At 35.9% G+C, this 18,426-nt stretch overlaps 1 protein-coding gene across 1 annotated transcript in view; it reads left to right on the plus strand.

Annotated features, from left to right (window-relative positions):
* The window catches only part of LOC138697050 (dipeptidase 1-like), a 41,093-nt gene that overhangs the window by 17,182 nt on the left and 5,485 nt on the right, over window positions 1-18,426 (plus strand). Inside the window, exons 3-8 of the mRNA XM_069822644.1 lie at window positions 383-533; window positions 1,688-1,757; window positions 2,121-2,297; window positions 4,566-4,650; window positions 13,312-13,387; window positions 14,350-14,488. Of these exons, the coding sequence (XP_069678745.1) occupies window positions 383-533; window positions 1,688-1,757; window positions 2,121-2,297; window positions 4,566-4,650; window positions 13,312-13,387; window positions 14,350-14,488 (698 nt within the window). The remainder of the gene's footprint in view (window positions 1-382; window positions 534-1,687; window positions 1,758-2,120; window positions 2,298-4,565; window positions 4,651-13,311; window positions 13,388-14,349; window positions 14,489-18,426) is intronic.

Genomic DNA, 18,426 nt, shown 5'->3' on the forward strand with positions numbered 1-18,426 from the left:
ATGTTTCTTTTGCTGGTTTGTTGACGTTGAGAGCTTCGTCGCTGCGGTAGATATATAGTCCAAGCTCACACAACTTAACAATTTTGTACGAACTTCTTACCTCCCCTCATAAGACTTCAGTCAACTTTTTTGTAGCCCCTTAAAAGCAGCAGTAACGAAAATAAGATTCTGTCTCATTGTGTGTTCCTTGGGTATCTCTCTAGTAGAAGACATCCCATAAAACAATCTTTTGACTCTGCTGGTAATAAGTTGAACACAAGAATGGTTATTTTCTGTATCGTTTTTATATACTTCATTGAAATATCTGCAACTAGCAATAACTGTGATCATCAGACTGGTACAGAAAAGGAAAGTGTTAAGAGCTTGCTCCCGTATGTTGCAGAAATAAAAGCAGCACACTCCAACGGGCAGTTGTGCAGCCTGATTGGAGTGGAGGGCGGACACTCGCTGGCCAGCAGCCTCCCCGTGCTGCGCACGCTGTACAGCGTGGGTGTGCGCTACCTCACACTCACCTCCAACTGCAACACTCCGTGGTCAGTCCCACTCCTGAGACAAGTGGCTCTTAAATGACAGCGTTTCTTTCCATCCTCCTCTATTCAGTTCTGCTCTTCTTCTACTTTCGTATGTTATCTTTTCCCGCCTGTTCTATTTGTTCCTACGATGTCATTCTTGCATTCTTCGTTTCTCTTTTTTCTTTCTTTTTTATTTGGCTTTTTTGTCAGTTATTTAACTACGCTGTATTAACTATTATATTATTAACGTCGATGGAATTGGTGGTGGTGAGATGGTATTTGGAGAGATGAGTCTGAGGATTATATGATATTCGTCTTATATTGGGAAACATCGCAAAAAAAAACTAACCAGGTAATCAATCAGCCGAAGCGAGAATCGAACCCATGCCCGAGCGCAACTCAGCAGGTAAAAGCGCTACCTCCTGAGCTACGCCGATGGGTGCTTTTGCTTTTCAACTTTATCATCCTTCTCTTCTCTTCTCTTCTCTTCTCTTCTCTTCTCTTCTCTTCTCTTCATCCTTGTCTTTCTACTTTTCTTATTCTTCCTCCACATATAATCGTTCTTTTCCTTCTCTCTGTTCACATTCTTTTATTCTCTTTTCCTTCTTATCGTGTGTTTCTTTTTATATTTTCTCCTCCTACTTATTTTTCTTCCCGTTTTCTTTTCAATCTCTTCATTTTTGTTCCTCTGCTACTCCATCTTTCCTCTTCTTTTTTCCTCGTGTTCTTCTTCTTTCTTCTTCACCACATCTTATGAACTTTAAATTAAAATATTGGCAAGGAATTTAAGGAAATCCAAAGGATTGCGTGAAATGTCTATATTCCAATTAAAGTAATATCGCAGACTAGTATATACAGTCACGAAGCTTGAGTTGATGAGCGTACTGGAAACAATAGACTGTGCAGGTACTATTTCACATTGTCTGTAATGAGGTGATAGTAGCGATTCTAGTGGTTAGCAACTATTCATGGATGCACATTTACTACGTATTGAGCTTCGTGACTGTATATACTGTAGTATATACAGTCATGAAGCTCAATACGCAGTAAATGTGCATCCATGAATAGTTGAACTAGACTGTGGTAATATAATACATGTATTCTTGTACTTCTATTTAAATAATCGTAAGTTAGTAGAATACGAAAATGTCTTACAACTTTTTTCCTCTTGGCAGGGCTGATTCCCTCCTTGTAGACTCTCCAGGAAAGAAGCCGGAACACAACGGACTCACAAATTTTGGGAAGGTTTGTACGTTAGAGGAATTTTGTTATAACAATGCTGATCGTAGTGCTGGTTGTCTATGTAATTAGTACAAATAACAATACTTTATTTCGGAATATGTGCTGTATGTCTTTCTTCTTCAGAACTCTGAAGAATTCTTCAGAAGAAGGTCAATAACAGACCGAAACATGTTACCCAGGTACAATAATATTTAACACGAGAAAGACATATAATACATATTCCGAAGTGATATAGTGTCAAAAGTTGTGTAATCAAGATGAATACTTCATTTATAAATCTTGTCATCATCATCATCATCATCATCGTCGTTCAGTAAGCATAATATATTATAACTCCCTTCCAAAGAAATGACTGTTCTGTTTCAGAGTGTAGTTAAAGAAATGAATCGATTGGGCATGCTGGTAGATTTGTCACATGTAGCAGTACGTACAATGTTGGCAGCACTGGAAGTGAGCAGAGCTCCGGTCATCTTTTCCCACTCGTCAGCAAGAGCTCTCTGCAACACTACAAGAAACGTACCAGATCATGTTCTTAGGCTGGTGGTGAGCGAACTGACAACTGCTGTATTTGTAGTCTTAAATCTCATTTTCAAACGGGACAGATTTAATTTTATAATATTCATAATCACCACCACCAATTAATATAGTTAATTATTTTATTACTTGCATGACTATTCTTAATCCTTAAGATCTTCCAAATTCAGCGGCCCATACTTTGATCTCAGGCGTGAGCGAAGATTTACTATATCTCCATTCCATGTGACTGGCTATTTGTCCTTTGACTGTGAATGTCCCGTGATGTTTCCGCTGAGACTCTGCGTCCTGTCAGAACCAGAGAGATGCGCAATATGGATATGTCTAATGCTCATCAAACGAAATTCCCTCTTGCTGTGGCTTATTAGACGGCATAACAGGGGAAGTAAAACAGAGAGCCTAACTTCGGATTTCTCTTATATTGTAACCTGCATGATTGATTTGTCTGCAAAGTCGGGTTATATACTGTATAAATTTTGAAGAGAAGTGAGGAAAGACTACTTCTCTGCCTTGCTCCTTTATTCATAAAAATCCACAGAGAAATCTCAAATTCCATATTAATGTCAATTAGATTATGGGGATATAAATATTATAATATTATAAATAGCTGTCATAATTTGATCTAGCGTTCTATCATTTTCCATTGTCTCCATAACTTTGTTTCTCTTAGCAGACACAGTACTTACTTATGGCTTTTAAGGAATCCGGAGGTTCATTGCCACTCTCACATAAGCCTGCCATCGGTCCCTATCCTGAGCAAGAATAATCCAGTCTCTACCATATCCCACCTCCCTCAAATCCATTTTAATATTATTCTCCCATCTACGTCTCTGGCTCCCCAAAGGTCTTATTCCCTCCGACCTCCCAATTAACACTCTATAAGCATTTCTAGATTCATTCATGCGTGCTACGTGCCCTGCCCATCTCAAATGTCTGGATTTAATGTTCCTAATTATGTTAGGTGAAGAATAAAATGCATGCAGTTCTGCGTTATGTAACTTTCTCCATTCTCTTTTAACTTCATTCCTCTTAGCTCCAAATATTTTCGTAAGCACCTTATTCTCAAATACCCTTAACCTCTTATAATACAGTATATTTCAGAATTCAACCGAAGAAAATTTTCTTGTTATAGAAGGATTGTAGACAAGGAATTTGAGACGGGGAAACCAGAGTATCCGACGAAAAATATTGGAGTTACCAGGTGTTAAATTGTTTACATTTGATACTCATAAACCAATATTAAAATGAAATAGGGGTATTTGAACGTTCGACCTCATTCTCTGACAGAAACCATCTACAGTGTTTACTGTATCGATTGTGCCACAAAGACATAGCATCATTGCGTCCGACACATTTCAAAATGCACCGCTATGCCACGTATAGGTTCAATCAGTGGGGTACTGGCCCACAAAATATTTCACGCCATTATGTACAAGTTTGAACCTGCAGACTCTTAGTTCCCATCTCAAAATACTTACGTAGGACCCTACACAATCCCTTAAATTTCATCGGTTGAATTTTGAAACATCCCGCATAAATAATATTAAATGTGTCTTAATATTAAATTCTCTGTTTTTCTTAATTAAAATTGTCATTGTGAAATAACTGTCATAGCAAGATCGACTTCTTCGAAAACCATTTTGTTCTTCATTACATTTGCTTTCATAGCAATCGTTTAATTTATTATGCATTATATTTGTGTAAAATGTACAAGTATAATCAGAGTTAAGTGATCAAATTTGTCTGTAATTATCACAGTCTGTTTTCTCCCTAATTTGTAAACGGTTATTAGTCAATCTCCAGGGGGTTGTGCTTTTACTAAATATAAATACCTAGGTACAGATATTTATTAATAAAATTAATTTTGTGTAGTTCTCATCACTGGCGAATTATGTCTTACTAGACCCGATTTTTCTCATCCCATATCTTCTACTCCGTCTGTAATATTGGTGTTGTTGTTATTATTATTATTATTATTATTATTATTATTACTATTATTATTGTTGTTGTTGTTCTGAACGTTCGCTCATGTTCATTCTAAAAACTTGTCGAATCAAATTACTTTCCTTTCAGAACGACAGCATAATACAAATTTTTGAACCAGAAGGAGAATGAGAAAATTTTGGAAAAAATAAAAGTAGAATCAGTCACTTGAATAATTGCTTATCCGTAATTTATTACATATTTATGGGATCTATGTAATTTTAATAAAAAATGGACTAAAACGAGTATATGGCTAGGTGATATTGTCCATTCAATAATATGTTTCTTTCACAGGCCTTAAAAGGAGGATTAGTCATGGTCAATTTCTACTCTCAGTTCCTTACATGTCGCAACACTGCCACTGCTGATGATGCTGTTGGTAAGCCTAAAATCTCTATTCATTTCCAGTAAGAAACAGTTTTATAAACATAAAATTACATTATAATTATATGAAATTTTTAACTGAAATATATATTTATATACGTATATATGTACACTTAAGCCCTTAGGGGTATTGATATACATACAGTTTACCTTGGATCTTTGATACAAACAAAAACGAATGCGGTTAATATAGAAAAGAGTATGTTGTTTTATAGTTACACCACAGTCTAGTATATAGGCCTACAGTCACGAGGCTCAATATGTAGTAAATATGCATCAATAGATAGTTGCTAACCACCAGGATCGCTAATATCGCCTCATTACAGACAGTGCGAAATAGTACCGGCACAGTCTATTGTTCCTAGCACCCTCACAACTCAAGCTTCGTGACTGTATATACTAGACTGTGGTTACACCATGATTGGTAATGAAAGAAAAGTTAACCCGATTCTGTATTTACATTTTTTAAAGAAATTATGTCAGTTAAAAAATTTCATTTTGATAAAATTGAGTATCGGTCTATGATAAAGTAAGCCTACCTATTTATGAAAGGGTTGTCTGGCAAGGAAATTTATATGGATGTGGCGAATACGTTGAGGGATCATTGTCTTTTATATTCCATAATAAAAAATTGTGTTACGGAATTTAAAGAGGAAGAGCGGAAATCAAAGGTGAGCACCGTGTTAGAAAACCTGTTTCTGTGACCAGTCCAGAACATCGATACCATGTATGACATGATTTTGAAGGATCGACGAATTGACTGGAACATATCAGAGACTTTGAAAATTTCATCGTACATCATGATTTGGGTATGAGAAATGGATCCCTAAATTCCTAAAGGCTGATCAGTAACAACTGAGAATGATAACTTGAAAGTCACTTTCGCCGCCGTTTTGAAGAGAATTCTTCATTTTGATCGTATTATAACTGTCAACAAAACATGGATCAGTCATTACGATCCAGAAGCGAAAGAACTGTAGAAGGAATGGAAACAATCTGGTTCTCGCGCATCAGTTTTTTTTTTTTTTAAAGACCAAGTAATTATAACATATGGTACTACGTATAACGACAAAATTAAACTGTATTATTTTTCATTATTAGCTAAGGACCGGGGGGAAAAGAAACTGTGATGAAATATCGTAATAAAAGTTCCAAAGTTGTGCTATTCTTTCAAGACATGCACCCGTTCACAAGTTCCTGATTGTGTTGAAGAAAATTGATGAAGTTGGATTTGAAGTGATTGACCATTCCTAATATTCGACAGATTTATTCCCCTCAAAGTATCACCTATTTCTGAAACAAACGAACAAAAATTTGAACGGGAAGAATTTTTCATCGAATGAAGCAGTAATCATTACCATAGACAAATATAACATTACTAGGGACCGGATATTCAGGTGCTAAAATTGGGAAAATATTTATTTTAATGTGCTAAGAATCGTTAAAATATGTGAGAAAACGGAAAAATAATTATGTTTTAATTATTTTATGTGAATATAAATTATATGCAGTACTTACCAGCATAAATTATGCTGACTCTCCAACTGCTCAAGAATTACAGTAGGCTACACAATGAGATTCATCCTCAAGTTGTCCATCAGAAATGACACGATTATCCCGGAACACTGCCTTGTACTGAGAAAAAACCTCGATGTTTTTGAGGCGAGAAACCATTAGATGACTGAACCACGAATGGATCTTCAATATAGGCTACAAAGTGGGGCATAAGTCATAGCCTGAATCAAGTCTAGTATACACTCACGAAGCTCAATACGTAGTAAATATGCATCCATAGATAGTTGCTAACCACTAGGATCGCTACTATCGCCTCATTACAGACAATGCGAAATAGTACCGGCACAGTCTATTGTTCCTAGCACCCTCACAACTCAAGCTTCTTGACTGTATAGCCTATACTAGACTGTAGTAGTATTATGCGCGGGTTTCGATTGTCATTAGCAGGGAAAGGATTTATATGTAAATACATATTTACTTATAAAGCTAATATAATTTATATTTTGCATTATCTTTATGTTTCACAATGTGTAGGGTTGAAAAATCCTACTTTTATTTTCCATATTTTTCCATATTTTAGAGTTTAGTACATATTTTCGTTAATTTCCATATATTTTCCATATTTCATATAAAACAGTCCATATTATATTAGGTTTAACAATAAAACAAAACAAAATTCCATTAACTTTTAAAAATACATTTCAACAATAGAGATTTAAACACATGTTCAGTAATCCCTTTAACATCAGAGTTATTTGAAAATTAGCAGTCCTATCAACAATGGGAAAGTAAGTTACAAAACTGTATTAATTTAATTTAAAATTTTTAACAGACTTCAGTTGTGCAGCTCAACAGTTAAATGCCAGTCAGAGTACACATAGGTTCAGTTTTGTAAATCATACTATAAAGACGGTAAATATGCCAAAAGTACGTCATTCAGTCAATTTAAAATCAAAACTAACAAGTTACATTTCAGAATTTAAAGAAGATGGTTTATCAACTGACAATAAAATATTATTTTGTAATTTGTGTCAGTGTGCAGTATCATCTACACAAAAGTTCCTGGTGCAACAACACATTACAACTAGTAAACATCAGGCCAACAAACAACTAAATTCCAAGCAGAGACAATTGTTTTTAACACAACCAACAACATCGAATGTAAGATCTGAGTTTAACATCAACCTGTGCCGTTCTCTCATCTCTGCTGATATTCCTCTCTACAAACTAAAGAATAAGGTCTTCAGGGAATTCCTTGAAAAATATACTCAACATACAATCCCGGATGAGTCAACACTTAGGAAGACGTATGCTCCATCCATCTACGATGAGACAATACAGAAGATAAGAGATGAAATTAAAGATAGTTCAATTTGGGTTTCCATTGATGAGACTCCCGACAAAGAAGGTAGACTTGTTGGTAATGTAGTTATCGGTTTGTTAAGTGAACAATATTCTGAACGAATTCTTTTACATTGTGATGTTCTAGAAAAGTGCAATAACAAAACTATAGTTAAACTGTTCAACGAAGCTATGGGTATCCTGTGGCCAAAGGGTATTATGTACGATAATGTGTTATTCTTTATTAGCGATGCTGCCCCTTATATGGTCAAAGCTGGACAAGCATTATCTGTTGTATATCCTAAATTGACTCATTTTACTTGTGTGGCGCATGCATTTCATCGTGTGGCAGAAGTGGTCAGAGACAATTTCCCTAAAGTAGATTTGTTGATTTCATCAGTGAAAAAAGTATTTCTCAAAGCTCCCAGTAGAGTTAACGTGTTGAAAGAAATGTACCCTGAAATTCCATTGCCACCAAAGCCAATTTTAACTAGATGGGGTACATGGCTAGAAGCAGTTGAATATTATGCCGAACATATAGACTCTATTAACAATGTTCTCCTTGCATTGGACTCTGAAGATGCAGTCTCAATTGATACTGCGAAAACAGTTACCTGTGACATAAGTGTGAAGAATGACTTAGCTCACATTCAGCATACATTTTCATGCATCATAAAAACGCTCAAAAGTCTCCAAAATAGGCACCTTTCACTATCTGAAAGTTTTGAAATTATAAATAGTACTGTGGAACAACTGAATCGTGGTAGAGGTAAAGTTGCAGATGCAGTAAGAGCTAAGGTGGACACTGTACTTTCAAAAAACCCTGGATATGAAGAACTACAAAAGGTTGTTGCTGTGATGAGTGGTGAATCAACAGTGAAGATTAACTTGGACTTATCCCCAGCAGACATTGTGAAATTGAATTATGTACCAGTTACTTCTTGTGACGTCGAACGCTCTTTTAGTCAGTATAAATCTATCCTCAGAGACAATAGAAGAAGATTCACTTTTCAGCACTTGAAAGAAATGTTTGTAACCTATTGTTATGGTAACAGACAATAAAAATTGTGTTTTGTTGAAACTACATTGGAAGATAAGGTACGTCCATTATATTTTTTGTTTAGTTTGATTAAAATGTACCAATATTTAACGTACATAGTCATTTTTTTATAATTTTAAGTCCATATTTAATTCCATATTTTGGTAAAAATCCATATTTAATTCCATATTTTGGTAAAAATAACTACATATATATTTACATATTTCATATATTTTTAGTCCATATAAATCCGTTCCCTGGTCATTAGCAACCATGGCATCGTGCATTTTCCGTTGAGACTTAAAAAAGAATAATGAGTCACCCATCTCTGTGCAAAGGATATTTCGTCGCCACTTCGAGCTAGGACGTCATGACAAAGTCCCCGACCATCGGACGATTGTGAGATGGGTAGAACAATTCCGTATCACTGCATCATGCCATGACAAAAAAAACGCTTCGCAAAACACAACAAACGTTTGAGGAGGTGCAAGAGGTCCAGAACACACTACTCCGAAGTCCTCAGAGATCTGCCGTTAGACACACTTTGGCACTGGGAATGTCGGCATTTGAAGAGTGTGATATTGACCACACATCCTCAAACATTAGCTAACCTCAAGGACAAGAACTTATGGATAAAGTAGTTGTGTAAAGGTTTTCTCCAAATTACTAATTGGATTCCCCCTGCCGTTCTCATTCACCATGCTTTATTATTGTAATGTCTATTACCAGTGGCGGCTCGTGAACTTGTGGATTGGGAGAGCTGCAGTAGATTTTAGTACATACAAATTTCACTTCTTGATACCATTACTAATAAGTATAGGACAAAATAAATGTACTACATATCGAAAAACCAAAACTTCCTGACTTAGTTGGGAGATGTCTGTGGCATCATTTGCTAATCGCTAAAAAAAAACTAATACCATCGATTTCAGTCTGAATTTCAGATCGGCAGACACTCAACTTACAACCTACCAGTTCATTCTGAATTGTCTTAGAATTACCTTTCAACAGTGGCATGTTCCAAATGATTTTTGAGAGGATCATTTAGATTACTCGCGAACTGTAGCAACCCACGAAATACACCAGGGTTCTTCGAATCGTTTTTTCATCATGTCCCCTAAGAGGAAGTTTATATTGGCCACAAAATTTGATACAATCAATATTTTTTAAAAATAATTTCACGATTTTTTCTCACTTCTTGATTATGATTGAGAATGTTTGTTCTGTTCATTTCACTTAATTGCACAGCAATATTAGTTTTGCCTAACATAGCCAATGAAACAACATTTTTCAGGTGAGACTGCAAAGATTCGCGCATTTTGCTTTTTAGGGGCAGATGTCCTAAATGTGTTACACCACTCCTAGTCCATGCATCATCACTACCGAAGAAGAGGCAAGGAAAACAAAATACAGATTTTTTTTTGTTCACATCCACGTAATCACAAATGCTTAGCGTAAATTTCATTGTTATACTTATATATATATGCACTATTTCGGCTGGATGAAGCTTGAGTAAGACTTAAGTCGGGTAACGGACGACCCTTTAATTTCACTTCATTACATCAATCTTCTCCGCAAGGGAAAGTTGAGAAAAATAAAATTAATATTCTGTAATTCACACACACTCATGCTTGCAAATTTGCACTGGTTAAGTTACGGTATTAAGACGTCACATCAAAGCAACACTCAGATATACTGATGGTCAACAATTTTCTAAAACTGGAAAAGAAGTCTCTTTCCTATTTTACGCGCTATATCAAAAGGATTCTACTCGTGCAATCATTTTGAGTTAAGGCAAATATTAGGTTCTGCTGGAGGCTGGATATATACGTAATAATAAGGCAAAAGAGAATATTAATTTCGTTATATTAACTCGATAAGATTCTACAACAATACGTATGTGAAAAGAAAATAAAAATTTTGTCATTAAGTTTCAAAGGAATAGAGAATCCATTTGACGCAGCATTACAATACCGGTGTGGGAGGGGAGGAAAGATCTTCCCTTGTAGCCTGGCTCTGCAAGCCACTGCAGCGAAATTGGGTTTTAAACAGCGGCAGTTTCCCTCTGCTTCCCTTCACCTCTCTACCCCCTGACCGTCAAGACACACACTCTACGAACTGCCCACCCTGCAGATCCCAGGACGACTTTGAATGCAGTGTCAATTCCAATACAGTCGACGCGCAAAAAGATAATGCATAAGATAATAGTACATATTCCCGGCCAGATGAAATATAAAGCAATTTACCAATAAAAGCTGTAACAATTCTTCTACAAATTAAAATAAATATTATTTTTATTTTCCTGTCAAAGCAGGGAGTGCTGCAGCTCCGCAGCTCTTATGGACGAGCCGCCCCTGTCTATTACTTTTCATAATTTCATATGTATTTGAAAAGAGACGGTAAATATGTAATTACTAATTATTTAATATCACAGTCTAGTATATACAGTCACGAAGCTTGAGTTGTGAGGATGCTAGGAACAATAGACTGTGCCGGTACTATTTCGCATTGTCTGTGATAAGGCGAAATTAGCGATCCTAGTGGTTAGCAACTATCTATGGATGCATATTTACTACGTATAAGCTTCGTGACTGTATATACTAGATTGTGCTAATATCGTGGACACATTAATTTGAAAGCTATAATATGATCGTTAAAAGAGAGTATCGGCTTTTATCCGCGATGTTACAAACAGGCACAAGGCAGCTCCATGTAACACTGTTCGAAATTCTACTGTCTAGTTTTACGCCAAAGTTGTAGTTATAAGAACTAGATTACTCTGAATATGAGGATTATGTTTGAAATTAGTCTAAAGCGAAATTGTGATCCTTGTGCGAGAAAGACAACAGCACACTACAGGCTCACTTTGTGTGCTCAGCGAGATGACTCAAGTACGTACTTCTCTGAGGATTGCCACGGCGATGTAAACAAACTCTTCAACGTGAGAAGAGGCATTTAAAGTTCTGTTTCTCTTTTCAACATTTTAAGTGCTCTTAAAACATCTTTTAGCGGCTTAAATATAATGCAATGAAATATCCCAAATTCAATATATCTGTGAGTTTAATTAACATTGTACACATTTTCTTTGCCTTTCATGCACCATATTGAATTGTATGAGCTACCTTACGGAAGAATTTAAACCTTATTCACGCAGTATATAGAAAACCTTGCAGAGTTTATTTTGAGATGTAATTCAGTCAGCTGACTCTTCTGAATAAATAGGGCCAGAACTCGATCCTGAATAGGCTCTACAAGAACCAAGACGAATACAAAGTTTGGAAGGACAGGTTTTCTATGAGTGCTCATATTTCCTCTGTCATCGCAATTTAATCATTCCTCATTATTATCGGCTCTGAATGCCGTTGTAGTTATGAAGAAGACTGGATAACACCAGAAATAGTTTTAAAAAATTCTTGAAGATCAGCATATTACAATATGGGACGAGGATGAGGAGGAAAGTGAATCTGTGACAAATGATAGCAGTGATGCTGAACCTGACAGTGAATGAGGTAAGGCTAGTGTTAATAATAACAATAAAATGTCTTGTCTTATTGTTGCTGTATTCATTGTTACAAGTTATCATCCGTTTATACAACTGCTGCTAACTATCGATCTTCTTAAGTGCGACACAATCGGTATATAAATAAGTCACGGCTCATAAATCGTTACGTATTCTGCCGATTATTTCAACATTCGAGCTGGCGCATCTTTTTTTTTTTTTTGTGTTTAATATTGGTCGACCAGCAAACTTGCTATACAGACCACTGTTAAATGATGGAATATCACATGCAGAATATCATGTTGAGGTTGGCTCTAAAGGCTCCTCTAATTAATTTAAATTAATTAATTAAACATTTTTGTCAATTATGTGAACAAAAATATGATGATTTCTGTGTCAAATTTATGAAGAGTCGTCAGTATCACTAAGAAGGATGTCTTGAGGGAGTTTCCTTTTAAGTCGAGATGGCTGACAAGATCTTGCTCCAATGTTATATGTCACAGCTCCAGTAACACAAGGAAGTTTGTTGAAGAAAGATTTTGACATTGAATGGATGTACTATTCTAGTGGAAGAATTCCCAATTCTTGATGTAGTTGTTGATTTCTCACAAACCAGGGGGCATTTGTTGCAGTACGCAGGAACTTGTTCTGGAGAACTTGTAGGCGATGCATGTGTGTCTTATTTGCTGTCCCCCACACTGGCGCTGCATAAGTTAAAAGAGGTCGTACAAGCGAGGTGTAGAGTAGCATTGAACAGTCCAATCCAATTTGTGAACGTCTATTAACCAAAGGGTATAATTTTCGAATTCTAGAAGAGGTTAGTGTGACGATGCGAGTTATATGGGCATTCCATGTAAGTTTCGTGTCTAATAATATTCCCAAATATTTGACAGCTTCTTGACTGGAGAGCCATGTAACTTGTTCATTTAGAAGACCCAAAGGAGGTGGATTATGAATAGGCCTTAAAGAGAAGATTTTAGCTTCTGTCTTGGTAATGTTGAGTAGTAATCTCCAGTCAGAGAACCATTTAGACAGCTCCTGTAAGGATGTCTGAAGAGTGCTGATTGCAGTATGGCGCATCTTTAATAGGCCTACTTGTCTTTTTTTTTCACTAAAATTTTTTCCTCGCATAAAGAACGCACTCTTGTTATTAAAAAAAAGTGATCTATTACGCGGGTAGATACTAATGTTCCAAGTTTTAAGAAACAGTTTTCGACCATGGCTCATGATATTAAAATTTGTTCTCGTTTTCATTCCTGCAGCTCATATCAACCACGTGCGTCGAATAGCAGGTGTGGATAGCGTGGGGCTCGGCGCAGGATACGATGGCATCAATTTGTGAGTACTGACGAGCATTAAAATAAGTATTGTTTAAATTCGACCAAAATTGAGCAGCTTGTATTAAAATAAAAGACTATCACATAATATAAAATAATTTAAAATGTAAGCTAATTTAGAACAAAAATATGAAATATCCCGAAATTGATTTGATCTCATTTCATACAGTGTTTCAGAAAGACTGGAAAAACCTTCCTTCGTAGGATTGTAGGGTAGGACATTTGGAGCAATTTGAGATAGAGTATGCATTTCCGCTCAATCCCTCATTCATGCATTCCCCATCTAACGACTCCAAATGCTCTACCCTATAACCCCAAGAAAGATTTACAATCTTTTTTAAATATTCTCTATATGACACATTATAGACTTTGAATCAGACGTAATTCGAATACAGCAATTACTACCACTACCACCAGCACTATTATTATTATTATTATTATTATTATTATTATTATTATGACTAAATATTATTATTACTAAATATGATTATTATTATTATTATTATTATTATTATTATTATTATTATTATTATTATTATTATTATTACTACATGTATCATGAAAATATTATTTCTTATTTCAAAACTTTTGCCAATTGGACATGACTAGTGTTTCTACATATTTGCAGCAGTATTAATGTAATATCCCAATAAATTGTAATCTTTACATTTATCTTTTACTTACAGGCCGTCTTCCCATAATTAGCTTTGATATTCCCTTCTCTCTAGTACTTTCTTCACTTGTACAGTCCATTGAATACACTATTCTTTGTTTCATTAAACACAAGCCTATATCTTGTTGCTCAAATTGCATCATTTTAGACACTTCTTTGAGAATTAAGAGTATATTTTTACGATATAACATACTAAACGAAAGTGAAATGCGACAGTTACTTTTATTGTAAAGAAAACAAAGCAATTGGAAAGCTAACTACAGGTGTGTTACTCATATTGTCTTTTCTAGCACTCCTGAAGGACTGGAAGATGTGTCTACTTATCCTACACTCTTTGCCGCTCTTATTGGAACAGGGCAGTGGAGTATAGAAGACCTCAAAAAACTTGCTGGCCTCAACTTTTTAAGAGTCATGCAGGAAGTTGAGAAGGTATCTACTTTATTACATCTCAACAGACCTTTCAAAGAAGAGCTACGTGGATAGTTCCTGCCAGTGGCGGTTTCTCGGGGGAGGGAAGGGAGGAACGTCCTCCTCACATTTTTCTTCTTTTGAAAGTAAATACCAAATGAAATATATGCCTTGAAATTCGAGGAAGATTCGATAGTTTTTAAGTTAACAGCTGTAAGAAAACCTCGGTTGATCGAGTTTTAAACGACGCGCAATCATGTGCTGCTAGAAAACTGTGAGAAATATGCGAGATTGTTTGTGTGGAGGAAAGTCAATTCTCTCCTCCTTCACTGCAGTTAACACACAGACAACAGTGCACTAGCGGCGAGAGACAGAAACAGAGTTTTAAAGTAAGTAAATGAACGGAGAGGGAGGAGATCCTCCTCTGAATCAGCGCATGGGCGGGAAATATAGAAACCGACTGGTCGTGCAGCAAGCTCGCTACCGCTGCCATCTAACGATGCTGCATTCAACAAGACTATAACACATCTAGGAGGAGGCACAATAAAAACAGTTTTAACGCAAAGCTATGAAAGACACCATATAAACTTGTGTTTTAAATTATAAAACGAAATATATTATTCATTGCACTTTATATAAGCTACTATTCATGGTTTGAAACTTTCGAGGATATCTGAAAGCTGAAGTTAGATTTATATAAAACAAAGAGGAAGTAGTTCTACGTTAGTATCGCAGATCTTTTTGGCTCCTGAAATTCACGTCCATTCATTGTGTACGAGACAGGACAACAGCCAAGTTGTCAGTTTTGTACAAATATATTTGAAATTGAAAGTACTCGAAACTACATTATTTTCAACATAAAAAAGTAATTGGTCACATGCAGCTTTGAACAATAATGGTAGTATGACTTTACAAGAACTGACATTCTTCAAAAGCATGTGATACTGAACTTGTAAAATGTACCTGTGGCAACATAGACCACGTGAGTGGGTGCAGTGTTCTCGCTTTCCTAACAGATTATTTCCCATTCCCACTTCCGTACAACGGTTCTGGTTATGTGTTAGTAGCTAGTCTCTTCCAACAGGTGTGATGCTGTAGTGTGCGCGAAATATGATGCGAGTTTGTGAATTTCCTTGTAATTGTTAATTTGTGCAATTATCCAACAATGAATGGAAGTGAAAACATATTTTGGACAACTTAGGAAACTCAGTTTACAAGAACAGATTATTGCTATACAAAAGAGAAGGCCAACCTAACACTATCAGATCTTACAAGTATGCATGTAGGCTAATTTGTAGCATGTTTCTCTCAAGATTGTGTCATTTTCCGCTGTTGACTTCTTTCCTCCTCTTAAGAAACATGCAGGAGCCGCCACTGGTTCCTGCTCTAGCATGCAGTAGTGTTTGAAGAAAAAAGAGCTGTCAAGGAGAGGTTGTCACATTGATGTCTCAGATTTTTTTGCGGTATTATTGAACACTCGTGTCTCAGCTTTGTCTGGTTTTCCCGAAAATTATAATTTGGACAAATGTTTATAATGTTGGTTTTGAAAATAGCATTTTTCGTAATTCAGGAGCTTGCGGCTGTTTTTTTTTTTTTTTTTTTTTTTTTTTGCAAAATATCATTTAAAAATAGAAGAACGTATGCTTCGATGTTTTCGTTAATAATTTATATAGGATAAAAAATTGTTCAAAAATCATAACATCACTACTCTCCATAGTCTCTTTTCACACGAAATTTCCTCGCGGTTATGCTATGTATACAAGAATAAAGAAAATGCCGAGTTCGAGTTCACGTAATACAGATTCAAGTGCACTAAAAAATCTCTTATCACATATTCATTTTATATTATATTTTAACGGCAAAACGTGGCGTATAAGAGCGAAAGCCGGGACACATGTTCCATTATTTGATGTAGTTGCAGAGAATAGCCCCAAACAAAACTATGACATCGGTATTGTAATCTCTCTTTGTGATTAAAATCTGTACATATTTCAAAATCACGGAAGGGTAAACGTGATCAAGGATGAGAATGGTGACTTGCTTGCAGACGCTCATTCGATCCTGAACAGATGGAAAAACTATTTTGGACAACTACTAAATATACATAGGCCAAATAGGAATGATCGGGACGAAATTGAAATACAAACTGCTGAGCCATATATACCCGAACCCACACTTTCTGAAGTCGAAATTGCGATAGAAAATCTGAAAAATTATAAGTCTCCAGGTATCGATCAAATTCCAGCAGAATTAATACAAGAGGGTGGAAGCGCATTATCTAACGAAATTTATGAGCTTGTACTTGCTATTTGGGAAAAGGAAATTAAATTGTACCAGATCAATGGAAGGAGTCCATAATCGTACCTATCTTTAAGAAGGGGGAAAAGACTAACTGTAGTAACTTTCGAGGAATATCACTTTTGTTGACGTCGTACAAAATTTTGTCCAATATTCTTTTGAGAAGGTTAACTCCATATGTAGATGAAATTATCGAGGATCATCAGTGTGCTTTTAGGCGTATCAGATCAACTATTGACCAGATATTTTGTATTCGACAGATAATGGAGAAAAAATGGGAGTATAAGGGTACAGTGCATCAGTTATTCATAGATTTCAAAAAGGCATATGACTCGGTTAAGAGAGAAGTTTTATATGATATTCATATGGAATTTGGTATTCCCAAGAAACTAGTTCGATTAATTAAAATGTGTCTCAGTGAAACGTACAGCAGAGTTCGTATAGGTCAGTTTCTGTCAGATGCGTTTCCAATTCACTGTGGGCTGAAGCAAGGAGATGCACTATCTCCTTTACTTTTTAACTTTGCTCTAGAGTATGCCATTAGGAAAGTCCAAGATAACAGAGAGGGTTTGGAATTGAACGGGTTACATCAGTTGCTTGTCTATGCGGATGACGTGAATACGTTAGGAGAAAATCCACAAACGATTAGGGAAACCACGGAAATTTTACTTGAAGCAAGTAAAGCGATAGGTTTGGAAGTAAATCCCGAAAAGACAAAGTATATGATTATGTCTCGTGACGAGAATATTGTACGAAATGGGAATATAAAAATTGGAAATTTATCTTTTGAAGAAGTGGAGAAATTCAAATATCTGGGAGCAACAGTAACAAATATAAATGATACTCGGGAAGAAATTAAACACAGAATAAATATGGGAAATGCCTGTTATTATTCGGTTGAGAAACTTTTATCATCCAGTCTGCTGCCAAAAAATCTGAAAGTTAGAATTTATAAAACAGTTATATTACCGGTTGTTCTTTATGGTTGTGAAACTTGGACTCTCACTTTGAGAGAGGAACATAGGTTAAGGGTGTTTGAGAATAAGGTGCTTAGGAAAATATTTGGGGTGAAGAGGGATGAAGTTACAGGAGAATGGAGAAAGTTACACAACGCAGAACTGCATGCATTGTATTCTTCACCTGACATAATTAGGAACATTAAATCCACGTTTGAGATGGGTAGGGCATGTAGCACGTATGGGCGAATCCAGAAATGCATATAGAGTGTTAGTTGGGAGGCCGGAGGGAAAAAGACTTTTAGGGAGACCGAGACGTAGATGGGAAGATAATATTAAAATGGATTTGAGGGAGGTGAGACATGATGTTAGAGACTGGATTAATCTTGCTCAGGATAGGGACCAATGATGGGCTTATGTGAGGGCGGCAATGAACCTCCGGGTGCCTTAAAAGCCAGTAAGTAAGTAAGTAAGTACATATTTCAAAATATTTTCTCATTACCTGAAATTATAGAAGTTCAGTACATAAAGCAAGTATTGAGACAGATATTTTCCATCAGATATTTTCATGGAAAATATCCATTTCTACGCAGCACTTGTTTAGAATTTATGCATATTCAATTTAAAAAATGGTCGTAGTTCTTGGGACACTGATGAATACGCAACACCGCATCGAAATGGGCCATCTGTCCAAGATATATAACT

Source organism: Periplaneta americana, chromosome 3 (assembly GCF_040183065.1).
Source record: "Periplaneta americana isolate PAMFEO1 chromosome 3, P.americana_PAMFEO1_priV1, whole genome shotgun sequence".
Taxonomy (NCBI): domain Eukaryota; kingdom Metazoa; phylum Arthropoda; class Insecta; order Blattodea; family Blattidae; genus Periplaneta; species Periplaneta americana.